This window comes from Plectrocnemia conspersa, unplaced genomic scaffold (genome assembly GCF_051122295.1).
Source record: "Plectrocnemia conspersa isolate PC_06_02 unplaced genomic scaffold, ASM5112229v1 ptg000005l, whole genome shotgun sequence".
In the NCBI taxonomy this organism is placed as follows: Eukaryota; Metazoa; Arthropoda; class Insecta; order Trichoptera; family Polycentropodidae; genus Plectrocnemia; species Plectrocnemia conspersa.
Genome location: NW_028277169.1, coordinates 2213892 through 2230198, shown reverse-complemented (window position 1 = coordinate 2230198; position 16307 = coordinate 2213892). Strand labels below are relative to the sequence as shown.

General features: G+C 31.6%; 1 protein-coding gene across 2 annotated transcripts; it reads left to right on the top strand.

Moving 5' to 3' along the window:
* Positions 1–2764: 2764 nt before the first annotated feature.
* On the top strand, positions 2765–15777 carry LOC148234659 (protein-lysine N-methyltransferase SMYD4-like). Of its 2 annotated transcripts, XM_088185683.1 has the most exons (10): positions 2765–2904; positions 3988–4259; positions 9613–9865; positions 9935–10101; positions 10273–10434; positions 10576–10713; positions 10780–10972; positions 11151–11413; positions 13097–14038; positions 15170–15777. In XM_088185683.1, the coding sequence occupies exons 2-9, from the start codon at positions 4024–4026 to the stop codon at positions 13275–13277; spliced, it is 1593 nt and encodes a 530-aa protein (XP_088041809.1). In that variant the 5' UTR covers positions 2765–2904; positions 3988–4023; the 3' UTR covers positions 13278–14038; positions 15170–15777. The 2 variants fall into 2 exon arrangements, with proteins under 2 accessions (XP_088041809.1, XP_088041810.1); XM_088185684.1 differs by lacking the exon at positions 2765–2904 and having other exon boundaries at positions 3950–4259; positions 9938–10101.
* Positions 15778–16307: the final 530 nt, after the last annotated feature.

Sequence of the window (16307 nt, the reverse complement as noted above, 5' to 3'; positions counted from 1 at the left end):
GTGCCGTATAATCCTGTTTCACACAGCCTTCTACGCACTATTCTAATAATTGTATCACTTTCATTTAATTGATTTACTTCTTTTCTAATGTCTACAGCAGTTTTTAATGGATTTTCTTAGGAAATTCTAATTATTTTTCGATCCACACGTGTCAAAGTTTTTTTGGACGTTGTTTACGTTTTATGCGTTATACACATATTTGTCATCTTGGTTTTTTTAGATGAGCCAGCTTTAAAGACATTTTTCGACGAATTATAAGGAAGTTGCGAATCAACATTCGATCTTCCTGGGCAGTTAGTTGTCTTTCGTTTTCTTCCAGTTATTGGCTCTGATTAGTTAGAACCGCGTTATTTGAACCGTTACAAAGCATTTTGGTCAGCGTGTCGTGAACAATTAGTGTTTACTAATTTACGATATATTCAGTCAAAAATATGCAATAAAATTATCATATTCATATTAAAAATAAATTATTAAATATCAAAATTATAACGACATATAAAGGCCGAAACGCGCAACTGAACATAATGGTCATATGAGCGAAACTTGACAATTGAAAACTCACGTGAGCAATTAAAAACGGCAAATTTCTTTGTATGGTTCATAAATTTACCTTCAAGCCATTGTGTTATGCGTTTACTGGGTAGTTTTATTACTTTCCCTTGCAAGTCTCGTGCAAATCACGCGTGACTAACATTATTTTTCGTGGAATTGTGTCTTGGAGGATGTTATTCAACCATTACATACCCAGAAAATCGCCAGTATGCACGTGGCACTTAAAGGTATCGTAAACCTTTGGGACTTGTATTCTACTTTATGTTTTTGTATAATTTAAGGTGGAAAATCATTCGAATAATATTTAAATAACTTATGACATAAATAGCTGCTCCCTCACATATTATCAAATTTCGAAATGGCTTGAAAAAATATTAAAAATATTAAAAACCTTCGCGGTTTGCAAATATGAATGGATAAAATTATTCCTATTGAGATTTAAAATTTCATAATATTTAGATAATATTAAAAATATTAGTGTTTCTAATATTTAAATAAATATATCCAGGGCCATGGGAAAACAATGATTCCGGGCCTCATGACAAAAATGACATTTTTTAACATCGTCATATAATTTCTAATATAAATATTAATAGGATATGCTGCAAATAAATATAAAAATTAGCCACCGTTACGACTTATTTTCTGAAAACATATTTTATGCGAAATTAGGCATTAAAAATTATTAAAAATATTTACAGGCGGCCCTTGACTTTCGCACATAATTGGTTCCTGAAAATGTGTGCGAATGTAGGGAAGTAAAAAATTTGAAATTGTGTGTATTTTAAAATATTTATTTATAAAGTAAATATAAGATGTTTAAGAGGCGTTTAAGAGACATGTTTAAGTGGGATTTGCGGGTGTTTCCTTTGAAAAGTAATCAAGAGCTAACTGTTTTCCACTATTCTTTTTCTTTTCTTCATATAGTATTTTATAACATGCTATGTCTTTATTGATCGCCCTATGCAGTTGAGATATGCCTACTCCATCGGGATCACAATCTTCCATAATATTTAAAAAATTGTCAAGATGCGTGAAGGCTTCATTAATATTTTTCATTGTTAAAGAGTTTTCCAAAATAAACCTGTCTCATCTACATTAAATATTTGGCTAGAGGAATATTCTCCATCTTCAATTATTTTTTATGATAATTAGGAAATAAATTCTTTTGCAGCATCTTTATCCGCATCAGCTGATTCTCCAGTAAATTTTATGTTATGAAAAGAATACCTCATTTTAAAATTGTAAAACCAAACGTTACTTGCTTGAAAAACCGTGATAAAATCTTTTTTTTAATCTATCCTTCCAATCTTTGTGCAAACTAAGAGCTTTTGGTTGAATAATTGAAATACTCGGAGGGACATCTTTTTGATGTTGGTCATCGATCCATGATGACAAAGATTTTTCTGTTTTTTTTTAGAAACATTTCTTTAAAGATTGTGGAAATATATTTGTAATTTCCACAATTTTAACGTATTCGTTAATTATATTTTTATTTTGCAAAATTGAACATATCGTAGACCTGTTTGTATCATATGAACGTCAGATTGAAGCAAAAGATTCAAAGCTATCAGAACGTCTAATAATTTCCATCTTTGTCTCGAATTGTGTGAAGCTTATGAGTCCTTGATTTCTTTTTGTTCGTATCAACACTAAAGTTTTTCCGTTACTCACTCATGTTTATAATTTTTATTGAAAAAAAATTTTTTTTTTCAAATGTTCGAAATTCAAAGGCCGCCTGTACTCAAAATTGGTTATTATTAAGCTCTTGTTATTCGTGGATTTATACATGCTTTAGTGCATTCAGGGTTAAGAACCACACTAGACGATCCCATCGCGAATATGCCGCCCCCAAGCAAGTGCCGCCCGGGGCGGCCCGCCTCCCCATAGCTACGCTACTGTTGCCAGCTAGTGAATTTCCAGTCCAGGTCAAAAGCAATAAAATCGTGCCATCTCGTGCCATATCTAGAGTTTTTATTAAGACTTTACAGCATCGATTTGTTTTTGGATTGGAAAATAGTTCTGATATCGTGCTTCATTAAGGTTCTTCAGATCTTTTCTGTCACCACTAGGATGTATGGGAGACGTGCATGCACTTTGTACTTTTTTTCAATTTTCTTTCTTTTTTTAAAACAGTTTGATTGAAGTGCGACTTTCACGGTTTAGAGCTCAGCGTCAAAATGTTATTTATCGGTCAACATTCTAGCTCTATTGAAAAGAGAGCCAGGCAAATGGACAATTAATTAAAATAATTAATACTGCCCCACCGAAACGTGTATATATGACAAGATCAAGGAACAGAGCGGCAGCTATGGATAATTCGTGATCATTGCTGCAGAATCACAGGAAAAGGTAAAAAGATTTCTTAAAAGATAAGTAGCACGGTTTTAGTTTTTTTATAAATCAAAAACCGGATAACCGATTTTAACCGTCTTAAGAAAATTAATATATTTCGTATGATTTTTATTTAAAAAAATAAATATGTAATATTCATAGTAAGATAACCAGAAATTGCTAATGAAATACACAAAAAAAGTATGTAATATATTTGAGAATATTTTTGTATTTTTATTACAAATACAAATTAATTGACAAGAAATATATTAATCGATTATTATTTCATACATATTCAAAATTCAGTGGAAATAGCAAATTATTATATTACAAAAACATCAAAAACACAAAGATAGCAATAAATACAAAGAACAATTAAACGACATTAAAATCAAAAATTATAAAAATATTGCAGTTTATTTTTTTTTTATATAATATAAAAAAAAACTGATGCATCAATTTATTACTCAGTATTGGTTATTTTAATATTTACCTCAACCAGCTGACTAGGTACTTATTAAATATTGGCCGAGCTTTTCACAAGAAAAACCTGAAAAAACCCTTTTTGGAACGGTTTTTATGATAAACTTAGGAATTTATTCATCGATTTTGTGCGTTATTTATAATTTTTGAGAAAAAAATAATCTTCAATATTAAAATTTAAAATCACCTGTTGAGTCAAAAATGCCGGATTTTGCTTTTTATGGATTTATGGATTGAAGCTCCACATAAACTATTGCGTTTTGTTCTGATTTTATATTTAGAAAAGCCCATGTGTGGATTTGGCCAAAATTTTTGCCAAATAGCATACAATCAAACCCAGCAAAAGTGAATTTTATACATTTAATTTATTCTCCACTGTAAGGCCAACATGAGGTGTTCATAACAAATTGATATGAAAAGCTTTTCTTTCAATTTCAATATATAGATATTATCTACACCATTTTAACAAAATATATTTTTTATGTTTTCTATTTCACCCTAAAATACAGTTCTTTTAAAAAAAGAATTTTATCTTATCTTTCCTCTTTACAGTGAGTATATATTTAATAATTAATTTAAAAAAAGGGATTAATTATATGATTTGTCACTGGCAAAAAGGTTGCCTTCCCATGTGCCCCCTCCACTATTATTCCGATGGAGCTGTACTGCCGGTGGTTAAACGGTCACATCCCTGCGGAACGGCGAAGCGACGAGACGCGGCGACGAAACGCGGCGACGATGGAGGACTTGATTGACGTAGACCTGGATAGCGAGATGATGAACGAACCCTTTATTACAATGGCATCTAGAGTTGTGCCCCTTATCGAAGAATTCGATGAGACTAACGAGGCGACGGCCGTTCATTCTTTGCTCTCGCAGCCGCCAGTTTGGTAAGTACTTTTCCATTTTCATTTCTATGTAATAGTCTCGACCTTACACTAGGTTAGGTCTGCGTTTTATCTGTAATATTTTTTTTCTGCGCGTTTCGTAATGAGGTTAGAAAACATACCCACCCCCGTACGTCTACAACAATGCACTCTTTGTATATACATACTTGGTATATTCATTTGTTTTTTCTCTTTAAGTAAATGAATACATATATTAGTTTATTTCATACGCGTCTATTCTAAATAAGCAATTGTATTTTAAAAATAATTATAATATACTATTGTTATAAAACGTTCATACCGCGATTCTATACTCTAATTTTTATATGTATTTCGATGATATTTTATGAGAAATACAAAGATAGATTCAGTTATTTTAAAGTAGAGAGCTTTCATAAAATGTATTTATTTATAATTATGCACTCGCGCAAAGTCTATGCGCATGGGATTCTGATCGATGATGCCTTCCGCACACAGATGCAGATGCTGCAATTGCAAACAAAGGTAGATTTAGGATACGCAAATGAGTTATTGACACCCGTCGGGGTACATTGAGCGGCGAGTCAAAGGGTTCATTAGAAAACATTTATATAAGTGTATGCCGGCGCGGCGGTAGACGACTTACTTTATAGCACGTGTTCGTTATTGCTGAATCTTGTAAATACGATATTTTCTGGATCTGTGTATATTTTAAACTTCTCGTTTCTGCCAAAGCCTAGAAATGCGTAGATAAATGCACCACAGGGACACGAGCATTACTCATGCGGCTTTCATTAATTGATACTCATTCATATTCCCCCCTCCATTGATTTTTTTTTTAAATTATATATAAAAATGAAAAAAATTTTACGGAAAAATGGCAAACAATTATCTATTTTAGTAAATTTGATTCAATTTTAATATGTAGCTTTTTTATGATTTTTCGCATTAATAACTTGTCAAGTACGTCATTTAACCAGTGTTTCTAAACCTGTGGATTGCATAATTAGGTGATATAATATAAAAAAAAAATTGAAAGTTGACATGGTGGTTCTTATACGTATTTTGATTAGTTTATCAACTTTGATGCATTTTTACGCGTTTTTGAATTTATAATAGATATAATTGTAAACTTTCATTTTCCGTTAATACTGTTAAAAAAACACGTGTCTTGTAAAAAGAGGTATAATTGCGTCAATTCTAGGAAAGGTGCATTCTGGGTTCGTCGTCGCAGCGATTGCGTAATGGCGAACCCTTGCGCGCGTTTGTTTTGTTCTATTCATAGAAAGCAATATCGAGGACATTTAAAAATTAAACACTTTTATAACATTTGGACGTAATTTCGCCTTTATTTTTAGTACATTATTGTATTCTGCTTGGCATCGATTCTCAATTATTTTAAGATCGATTACCTTTTTCTATACTACCATATGTTTTTTGGAATTTTTGTTTTATGATTGCATATACATTTTCAATTGGGTTCATTCAGTACGGGGCTCTTTCTTGGCCATGTTAACCCTTCGGGCGCGTTAATCAAAAATATTATTTAATTGTTTTTTTTTTAAATGCAAATTTTACTTTGATACCGTGTTTAAATGTTCTGATTTTTAATTTTTATTAATTTAAAATGATATTTTATGTTTATTAAACAAAAAAAGTTTTTTCTTAAAAAGCATTTTTTTTACTGATTTTTGCGTAAAGAGATAAAAAAATCAATTGGGCGACTTTAATCGATTTCCGCGTTCAAAGGGTAAATGATTTGATTCCCATTAACTCTTTTAATTGTGTAATCTAAGCCCCAAAAAGGGCTTACGCCACTATTTTAATATTTAGAAACAGTATGAAAAAGTATAATAGTCTGCTCTATCGACAGTTCTCATATATTTTATATAATTTAAGACCTCTTCTTTCTTATTCTTTTAATCATTTGAGATTCGTTAGAATGCCAATTGCTTAGTACTGCGACTACTCTCTTATCTTTCCAAACAAGAATCATAACATTATCACTTCATTTTTTGACTTTTTGATGGCTGTTGACTAATGTTTTTTATTCATCATAATTGTCCCTGTTAAATATGTTTCTAACTTGAAAAAGTTATCAGAATATATGTATGTTATTACCTTCTGCTTCTGAAATTGTTTGCAATAAATTGCAATATAATTGCCAATCGATTCTGGATGTAAATTGAAGATCAGGTCTTAATTATTATTATTTCAAAAAATATACTTAAAAATATAAAATAAGTTATTAAATTTTTATTAGATGTTTTTATTAGAAATAAAATGCAATTCATATAATAAAAATAATATTCTCAATTTTTTATTGTCATAAGAATAATTAACTGACAAACATACACTAGACCAGGGGCTCCCAACCCTTTTGTATCCTAGAGCGCATTTTACAATATCGGTAGGGCGGCGGGCACCACCTGACTCGTCAAATATTCCTTTTTTGCCACTTACAGTAGCTATAATCGGAAAAAAGTCGGCGATCTCGGCCGATTTCAGTTGTAGCTTCGGTTTGGACAACTTCAAGAGAGTGTAATAGGGGCTTAACAAATAATTAAAAATAATTTAAATTTTTAATTAGTGTTTGTGAAAAAAATTCTATTGCGGTCGAATAGTGGCGGGCGCACACAAATCGGTCCGCGGGGGTTCCCAACCCCGTGCCCGCGGGCGCCATGGCGCCCGCGGGCACGGGGTTGGGAACCCCTGCACTAGACTGTACTGTATATGTATTATATATGAAATATATTTATTAATCTGATCCTAATTGCAAAAGTGCTTTAGCTTCGTCATCTAGTTCTAATGGTAAAGCTGCTCTGATGGTAACAAGGCATGATAATTTATATTTTTTCCGTAAATCTGTACCTTATGGACAGAAGCAGGCATGTAATACCATTTAAAATGTACATAACATTCGTCTGTGATCTCCAATTTTTAAGAATTTATAGGTTTTCCACTTGCCATGGTTTAAAAATAATGTAAAATCTCTTGTATCACGACTAGTTAACAAAGAATCGTCTTGCAGTATTTCCATCGTTAAAATTATCACTACCTTGACGAACCTTCCCTCCCCCCACTTCCCCTATCCAATCTCCGTTTCCAAAAAGGATAGTGATGCCGGAGACCATCAGTAGCTAAATCGCGACGACCTAGGAAGGGGGCCTGGTCTAGCGCCTGTATGCGCAGTATGCAGGCGCGAAAGCCAGGCTAGGTACATCCGGTCGCTCATGGGCCGAAACTCCTGAGCCTGATGCGACCGTGAAAAGAGGGCGTGGGCCCAAGGACCTTCCACTACCTTGACGAGTTTTATAAATGATAAGATCGTCTCTAAATTTCTTTTGGATAGCTATTTTTTTCTTCTTTACTTCAAGCAGACGATTTCAGGAATTCCATTGTCATAAATGAACAACTTTTGTAGAGTTTTATTTAGCACTTTAATTTGCACAGTCGCGGCACGTCTCGTTCACAAATATCCTACCCTGAAATCCTTTATCAGTGGGTCGAGCTTATTTACATGTTTTAGAACAAAGGAAGCTTATCGACACTCTTTCTTATTTCTTAATGATTAGATATGTAGATATGTTCATAATACAAGTTGGTAAACAGTTTCGAAATGTATTATGATAATATGAATAAGAATATTTAGTATTCATGGCATACATAATAAGATGACACATTTGTTTTTATAATTCAAGATACTTAAATAATAGCGTCGTCTGAAGAGCATTTATAACATCATGTTATATGAACTTTTATAGAGATAGTTTGGTTTGTTTATGTATTCAATGGTCGGTGCGATAAGTTTGCGATCTAATTTCATGACGCATCATCTCAAACAGTAGTTGTTCACTCATTTACTATATGACTCATAGTTTGCTATCAGCTCATTATTGTCTGGCGGCTTACTGGTTTTTAATTTACATGTTCATAATTTTGTTCTTAGCTACTAAATACAATTAATCGTAATTAGTGGGTACAGTTTAATAGGAGTGGGGTGGGGCGAACTAAACACCATTTACAATTCGAGTGAATTATGTGTATTTGCTTTCCATGTCATTATTTTTTTTGTAGTAATTTTTGACAATCAATAGTGTATTAGTCCATTAAGTAGGAAAGAAAAATCTAAGATATATTCCTATAAATTTCCTAATTTAAGAAAAAAACATCCTTCTAAGCATATGTACATATGATGTAACTATTGTTTTTATTTTAGTTTTAAAAAACTCTTTTAGAAATAGAAAAAGTAGGAACTAAAATAAACACTTACACTTAAATGATAAACTTTTTTATAAAATATTACATTATTTAACTTAAAACTCGAAATAAATTAATAAAACAATGGGTCAAAAGCAACTTTACCATTTAAAAGATTAAAATTTATAATATCAAATATTACATATCATGACTCTTTTTAAAATTATGTATAATATTGCTAATTACTCCCATAATCATATTAAAAAATGAGCTCTTCCAATAACGCTTTACATTTAATGCAAAATATTTCATTAAAATTATTATTTATGCCAAAAAGAGATCAAGGCTTTGATTTTTTTAAATATCCTTATTATTAACTGCTAAACATTTTTGGGTAAAGAATCTGATAAAATATAGAAACATTTAGTATAATATGTTATGAAAGGCTTATTATGTGGTCGATTAGCAGAAATCGCTACCTCTCCGCCGTGGTGCTATCCGCTTAGATCCAGTAGAATCAATTCATCATGCTTATTTATGCCGTCGGCGAAGAAGCACGAAGAGCTAGTGACAAGTAAAAGGCATTATCCACAGCTTGTTGAGAATTTAATATTTTGCCTTTCAAATATTGGTTGTTATCACACGTAACAATAAAGGTTTGCCTTTATGCTAGACAGAAAAGTAAGGCCTGTTATTTTCTATTTCAGATCACTACTATATTTTTTTCGTGTCTAGTTTCTATTTTTGTCAAATGATGCAATTACATATTGTAACTCAATTTCGTTGATGAATCACACAAGCCGTTTTCTTATTGCTCACTTTTTCTTCTATAACAATACGCATTAGTGTAACGGTAATGAGAAAGAAAGAAAAAAGCTTTCAGAATTTCAGAATTTAAAAAGCCAGTTTTACATTATTATTTGAGGTGACAAGTCACCATCCAAAATCGAATATTTTTTAATTTATACATATCTTCCATACGAAAACTATAATAGTGGCGTTTAAAACATCCAACGTTCTCAATCGACACTTTGTCGTAGATAAATAAATATTATAAAAAAAAAGTTATAGCGATCTGGTAAATATCGGCAGATTACTTGATACTATTTTGTTGCTTGTTATAATAATTTATATTATTTTATTAAAATTACTGTGTCTGATGAAAAATATTTTTTAGCGATGAAATCCGTTTATGGCTGACGAAGTTTGAGCAAAACTTATATAGTGCATCATTCTGTGACTATAAGAAAGGCGATGCTGCAATGCGTATCTGGTGGAAGGCGGCTAGGAGCAATTGGAAAAGCAACCATCTTCGTATCGCATTGGAGTGTTACAACAAAGCTGTAAGGTACTCGTTTTTTCAAGACGAGAAAATTGCGAAACTATTGATTGAAAGAGAAAAATTCTTAAATCATATGAGAGCCACAGAAGTAATATATTCTATTATATTGAATTCAGTTTCAAATATTTTTTAGGTATTTAAAAGTATATAATTTCAGCAGCTAGCGGTAGAATTGGAAGATATGCATCTTGACGATAACGATTTGATGCCGGGTCCGATTGCGTTTGGCGAAAGGGTCCCTCCAAATCGTGTAGACAGACACCCACCGGTATATCAAGGAGAAAGTTATAAATTGCCTAATGCATCTACGGCAGTGTCTAGGCGGTATGTATATCCTTTTTTTTAGATGTACAATGTTTTAAAAATGTAGTTCCTCAATGTTCTTTATGGATAAATTCAACCAGAGTTTAGATACATTGCGTTGCTAAGAACTTTCAGCTTAAATTTATTTTATTTATTATAAATATCGGTTGTAAAAAATAATGAAAATTTCAGCTATACTGAAGATGAGGTGCCTTATATTATCGCCGTCGCAGACATTCCAAAAAATTCTGTATTATTTAGCGAACGACCCTTTTCGGCCACCAAATTGGAGTATGATTATGGTAACGATACTTGCGATTTATGCTGGAATATTATCACAGACACTGTGTTTCCGTAAGTGATATTATAATTTACAATATGAATATATCAGTGGCGAAATTACATTAAAAAATATTAAACTTTTGATATATAGCATATAAAATTTTATTTTAACGACACTGCACTGCACTTCATTTAATAAAATATGAATTTCAGATGCCAGATGTGCCCTAGTGCTCAATATTGCTCGATGGAATGCATGCAGATCGATTCAGTAAACATCCACCATTACGAGTGCCTGGGTGGCAGAATGGGACTTTGGAAAAGCTTGGGTTCAAGTCACCTGGCTCTTCGGTAATTTATTTTACATTTTGTTATGAAACGGCATTGGGATATGGCAATTCTTATTCTTTGTTGCAGCTCTCTCTTGACAGGTGCGTTGGGTGACGAAGGCCTCACGTTTGGTTTTATTGAAGATGTGTGCGAATTAGATTTTGAAGACGCAGATACATTGATGGGTATCGTAGACACCTCAGCACATGGCCGTTATAAAAAAGCTTATAAATTGTCTACTTCTATGCATCCTATGGTCAGTTTGAAAGGATTTGCCTTGGTAAGTACATAAAGTATTTTTTATTTGTCGTAAAAAATTGCTATTTAAAAATAATCATATACATATTATTCGGGGTAAATATATTTATTTCAAACACTCGTTTGACTGACCGCTTATTTTTTTAAGAATTTAGAAAAAAATATGAGATTTTAAATCATTTTTAATATTTTTTTTTCAGGCAGCGATAGTAATGATGATGTATCTGAAAGACTATGTGGCATTTTTAACTGGCTATGTGTATCCTAGATTTCCTAACACTGAGCCTGAAACTTTGGATGAATTCGTTGCCGGCATGCTAATGCGACATTTAATCCAAAATGTTGTCAGCGGTATGACGGTGATTCGTTTAGTCGAAAACAACGAATATATTGAAATTGGACAAAGCATTTACTCTTCCGCGGGATTGATGAGACATTCTTGCGAACCCAACACTAAATTCAGGTAAATACAAATGCGCCATTGTAGATTATTTTACATTTTTTTTTCTATATAATGTATAGAGGTATATTTTTTCAAAAAATAAATAAACATTAGCGTTTTGTAAGAAGATAAGGACATTTTTTTATTTTTAATTACGTAATATCCTACTAATTTTTAAATTGTTTTTTACAAGGATAATAATTCTTATAACTAATCCACACCGTGTTTTTGATTTTTTGCCATACAAAAGTAGAAAATCGTTAGTTATTAATCAAAAAGACGGTACGGCATAAACTTATCAGCATCCCAAAGTTTGTCGTTTTCCAGATATTTATTCTGAGTGGAAAATTAAAAACATTTTTTTTTTACACATTATGCCTATGTTTAAGTAATACATTTTGGTTATCATAGTTTCAAATTAAAGATAAAATAAAAAGTATTAAATATTAATAAAGCCTAAAATATATTTCTTTACCTTAGTAAAACGCAAAATTGATATGCCTCTACACATCTATTGAAATATATGAACTGGTGATAATATGATGAACTACACAGGTTGCGAATGCTTAATTTTGCATTCACAGTAAAATTATCAATTAATTTGTATGTATGATTTACCGGTTTGGTCCAGTGTGCTTTTATTTTAACATCACTTCTTGCTTTCGTGCTCTTCGGAACATTATGAATATTGCATGCGTTGATGATGATCATTTGTTCATTTACAATTTTCACTTATCAATCTTATAGTATGCCATTCCTTCAATTTGTTACATTGCAAATTTCATTCTTATAAAAAGGAAACATGAAGCTTTATATTGGACGTAGAAGGGAGGAACAGAAACGGTGCTCGAATTTTTCCGGAGACTGATTATTTTGGACAAAAAAATATTTTCAATATTATTGTGCAATCTTCCTTACATTCAGGTACTTCTAAAAGTACTTTATACGCCGATCCTTTATTGTGTGATTTACGAGTACTAATCAAAATCACACAGTCGACTGTGTACAAAAACCTTTTTATGCCAATTATCTTTTCACTTTTATTCATTTACTATATTGTCGAAAAAAATATTTTTAAAAATATGGGCGTCAAATCTTGTTTATTTTGGAACAAAAGTGTCATCGACAGACTGCTCTTAGATGCTTCTTAAATTTTTATACCAAAGGCCAGAGCACCACTTTTATTCCAATAAAATATACACTTATTTACTGTATGACTCATTCTTTTTGGTCTTTTATTACATGTCACTACAGAAATGACGTTTTCGATATCGAAAATAAATAATTTAAACGAGCTCGAAATTTTCGTTTTATTTGTGTTTTCACGATGTAAAAATATTGAACTCGGTAGTTAAAAATTTGACAATCCAAATATTTACCTTGATTTTTTTCAATATAAATTTTTTTTGCCCGGAATAATCTATGTATGAAATAATCAGTGTCCGCAAAAATCAGTGACCAGAAAGTTCCTGAAAGTATATAAATGTATTCGGTCTGCTTCTACTTCTTGATTCTTAATGGCCATTGTACATATATTGTTTTGGGCTGCTATTGGCATAAACACCTGGTCCATGTTCGTGTTCGGTAACACTTGCATACAAATTCTAATTTTGCATAAACATAACTGTGTCGTTTGTAATCATCAGCTAATTAAAAAAAATAATATTAATGTGTAATGTGTTTAATTTAAAAATTTACTTACAGCATGAATGAACAAGCCAGATTCGTAGGCGTGGCCGCCATAGATATTCCGAAGGGTACTGAAATTACCCATTGCTATATGAACTTCGATTCTAATCAACCGCTTAAGGTCAGGAGGCGGATGCTTCTTAAGAAGCATGGCTTTATATGCGAATGCCCTGCTTGCACAAGAGAAAAAGAATAAGCAGCAAAAATTAATAATTTCCTTCATTCCATTCATCATCACTAAACTAAAATCTTACTTTTCAATATGTAACTATATCTAACTATATCTATAACATCTAGCGGTGTGGTAGGGCTGCCCCGGTTTTTTCTCAAACCGTTAAACAATTTCAATTCACGGAGTAACTACCACTAAATTTCGAAACGCATAAACAAATTATTTTTTAAAACTAAAATATTTTAACAATTTTTTATTTTCATTGTTCCGGAATATTTCCGAAATTAATATATGGGGTACTACACCCCCAGTATTTTATTTAACACTACGTCACTGCATATATTGCTAGACCTCGCCATGCTTTCGCCAGCATCGGCCGCCACTTAACCAATAAATGAATGAGCCACCCTACACTAGTCGCTCGCTATCTCACTCAACTGTTCTACTCACTACATTTCATCTGAGCCTGAACACACACTGCTTGCGCAATAATACATTGCGCATGCGTATACATTTAACACGCTACCTAGATCCAGTCTCTCCTACCATTTTCATTTCACAATTTAAAAACGCTATGAGGAGACTGTAGTGACCAACACATCAACAATAGTCAAGATTTCTTCACTTCATCTGAATCAGTAACTCCACTACGCTTCGTATGCTTCACAAGACATCACTGAAAATTTAGCTGAAAATGGACAAGTGAACCAGGAGTACTTCAAAAAAAGCCTTGCACCACAGTTATCTTTGTGCAATAGCCGACAACGCTTGTGCCGCAACAGCAGGTAATTTATTTATTTTGCTACAAATCTTATATAAAATATTTCTAGGTATAATGATATATTTATGCAAACATTTATAGCTACTGATTAAAACAGTACGTAGGGACGTCATTTAAACTTCTTATAGGGGGGAGGGGAGGGGCATAATTTGGCCAATCAGCGGTCTTTTTTTAATATTTTTCATTAAATGACATGCATTTTTCTGGGAATATTCAAGGGGCGTCTGTTTTAAATTCATGTCAAAAGCAATAAAATCGTGCCGTCGCAGTGAAAACGCTCAGTTATATAGGGTTCATATCAAGACTTTTTATAAAAATATTACGACTTAAAATAAGTAAGAATCAAATGAGGCACATCTAAACCGAATTTTGACAAATAGGAGAGTGCAAAAAGCAATTATCCCTTCTCAGAAGTCAAAAATCCATGTCAAAAACAATAAAATCGTCACAGTAGTAAAGCTGGGTAACGAGCCAACTGCAACGGCATGCCAACTGCGACGGCATGCCAACTGCGACGACACACTTAGCTTCTTAACTTTTTTTATTTAGCTAACTTTTATGTAGGCGTAAAAAGAGTGTTTAAGTTTTTAAAATTGACGCCATTTTGCAAAAAAGTGACATATTTGATTTTGCCAGCAAATATTTTAGGGGTGCATAAGAATTCTACATTTTTACCAAAATACAATTTTTAGTCAGATCTTTTTCAGATATAAGGGGGAGGGGCAAAAATTGGCTAGTTAGTAATAGTTCTTTTTAATGTTTCAATTTCATTAAGATTCATAGCATTTCATTAAATGACATGCATTTTTCTGGTTTAATTTAAGGGGTGGGGGAGGGGCAAACGCCTTTACTTACTCCCCTCATATGACGCCATTTAACAGGCTAACGTGCAACTGAGGAGACTTTACAAGTTAAAATATCTTATAAATTATTACTGCGGATGCACTTAATCATAAAAAATACAATAGAATAAGTTTTAAGGAAAGAATACATTATAAAAATAGAATTCGTGAAATATTGCCTATGAAATTTTCAATTGACACAGCTGTATATAATATTTGTCATTACTATTACTTAATTAGTCGTTATTGTAATAATTTGTTTTATACCAAACTAATCATTGTAATATTTACAGATCTTTGGCTGTGATGATCTTACAACATGCGTCCTGAATCTGGAGTTACTCTTTCAATCTTAAAGTGGAATCATCTGACATTCACCATTCGATATCAACACAAAAAAATTTTGACTAGTAATTTATTACCAAGTAAACAGGGATTAAAATTTAGCATATTAATGTTTATTTTGTGTATTTAATTATATTGTCAAAACTATATAACTGATAAATTTATCCTTATATAGTTTACATGATATGATATTTAAAAATATATTGATGTTATGACTTTAGATTTAAACTAATTATAAGATAAATTTCATAAACGTTATGAAACCTAAGGCAATGCTAATAAAGTATGAAACATACATATGTCATATGAAACATACATATGTCATATGAAACATACATATGAATGAGTCATAAGATGTAATAGATTTAGTAGTATTAGAAATATTGATTTTTTTATTATTTTTTTTGAAAATTGCTTTTTTCAGTCCATGAAAAACTAGAATACGTTTAAAAAACATTAAGTAATTACGAATTGCAATTTGATCCATTAAAAATTTAATTTTTGGTTTGAAATCAGTATTTAGTATCCTTAAGATATCGGTGCTTAAGAAAAAAAAGGTTATATTATATATGCAAAAATCACTTTCAATGTCTACCAGTAAATAAGATTATGTAATAGTCTAATCTACTACCTCCTTTAGTTGATATATAATCGAAGGTATTTTTAATTTAGCAGTGAGCAATTTAGTTTTTATTCAATTTACTATTATTTTATAAGTCCATTCCCTATTTTAACGGCAAAGGTAGACGAGTACGTGCCGTCTATTGTTGTCGTGTGGGGAATTTTTTATTTTGATTTTTTCACTTTTCTTATAATTATTGTTATAATCATACAAAACATATTTTTCACAACTAAATTTTAAATACATTATATTGCATGTACATTAAGCCGGTTCGAATGTACTCTAGATTTAAGAATGTGAAAAGATTAGAGAAAAAATTTATATGTTAATGCCATATTTTTAATCAAAAATTGTTTTGCAAATGTTTCATTAATATTATTCTTAAAATCATTACAAGCAAGAATTCTTATTATATTTTTATAGCTTATTTCATTAGAGCTTCTTCATATTGCTTTATAATTCGG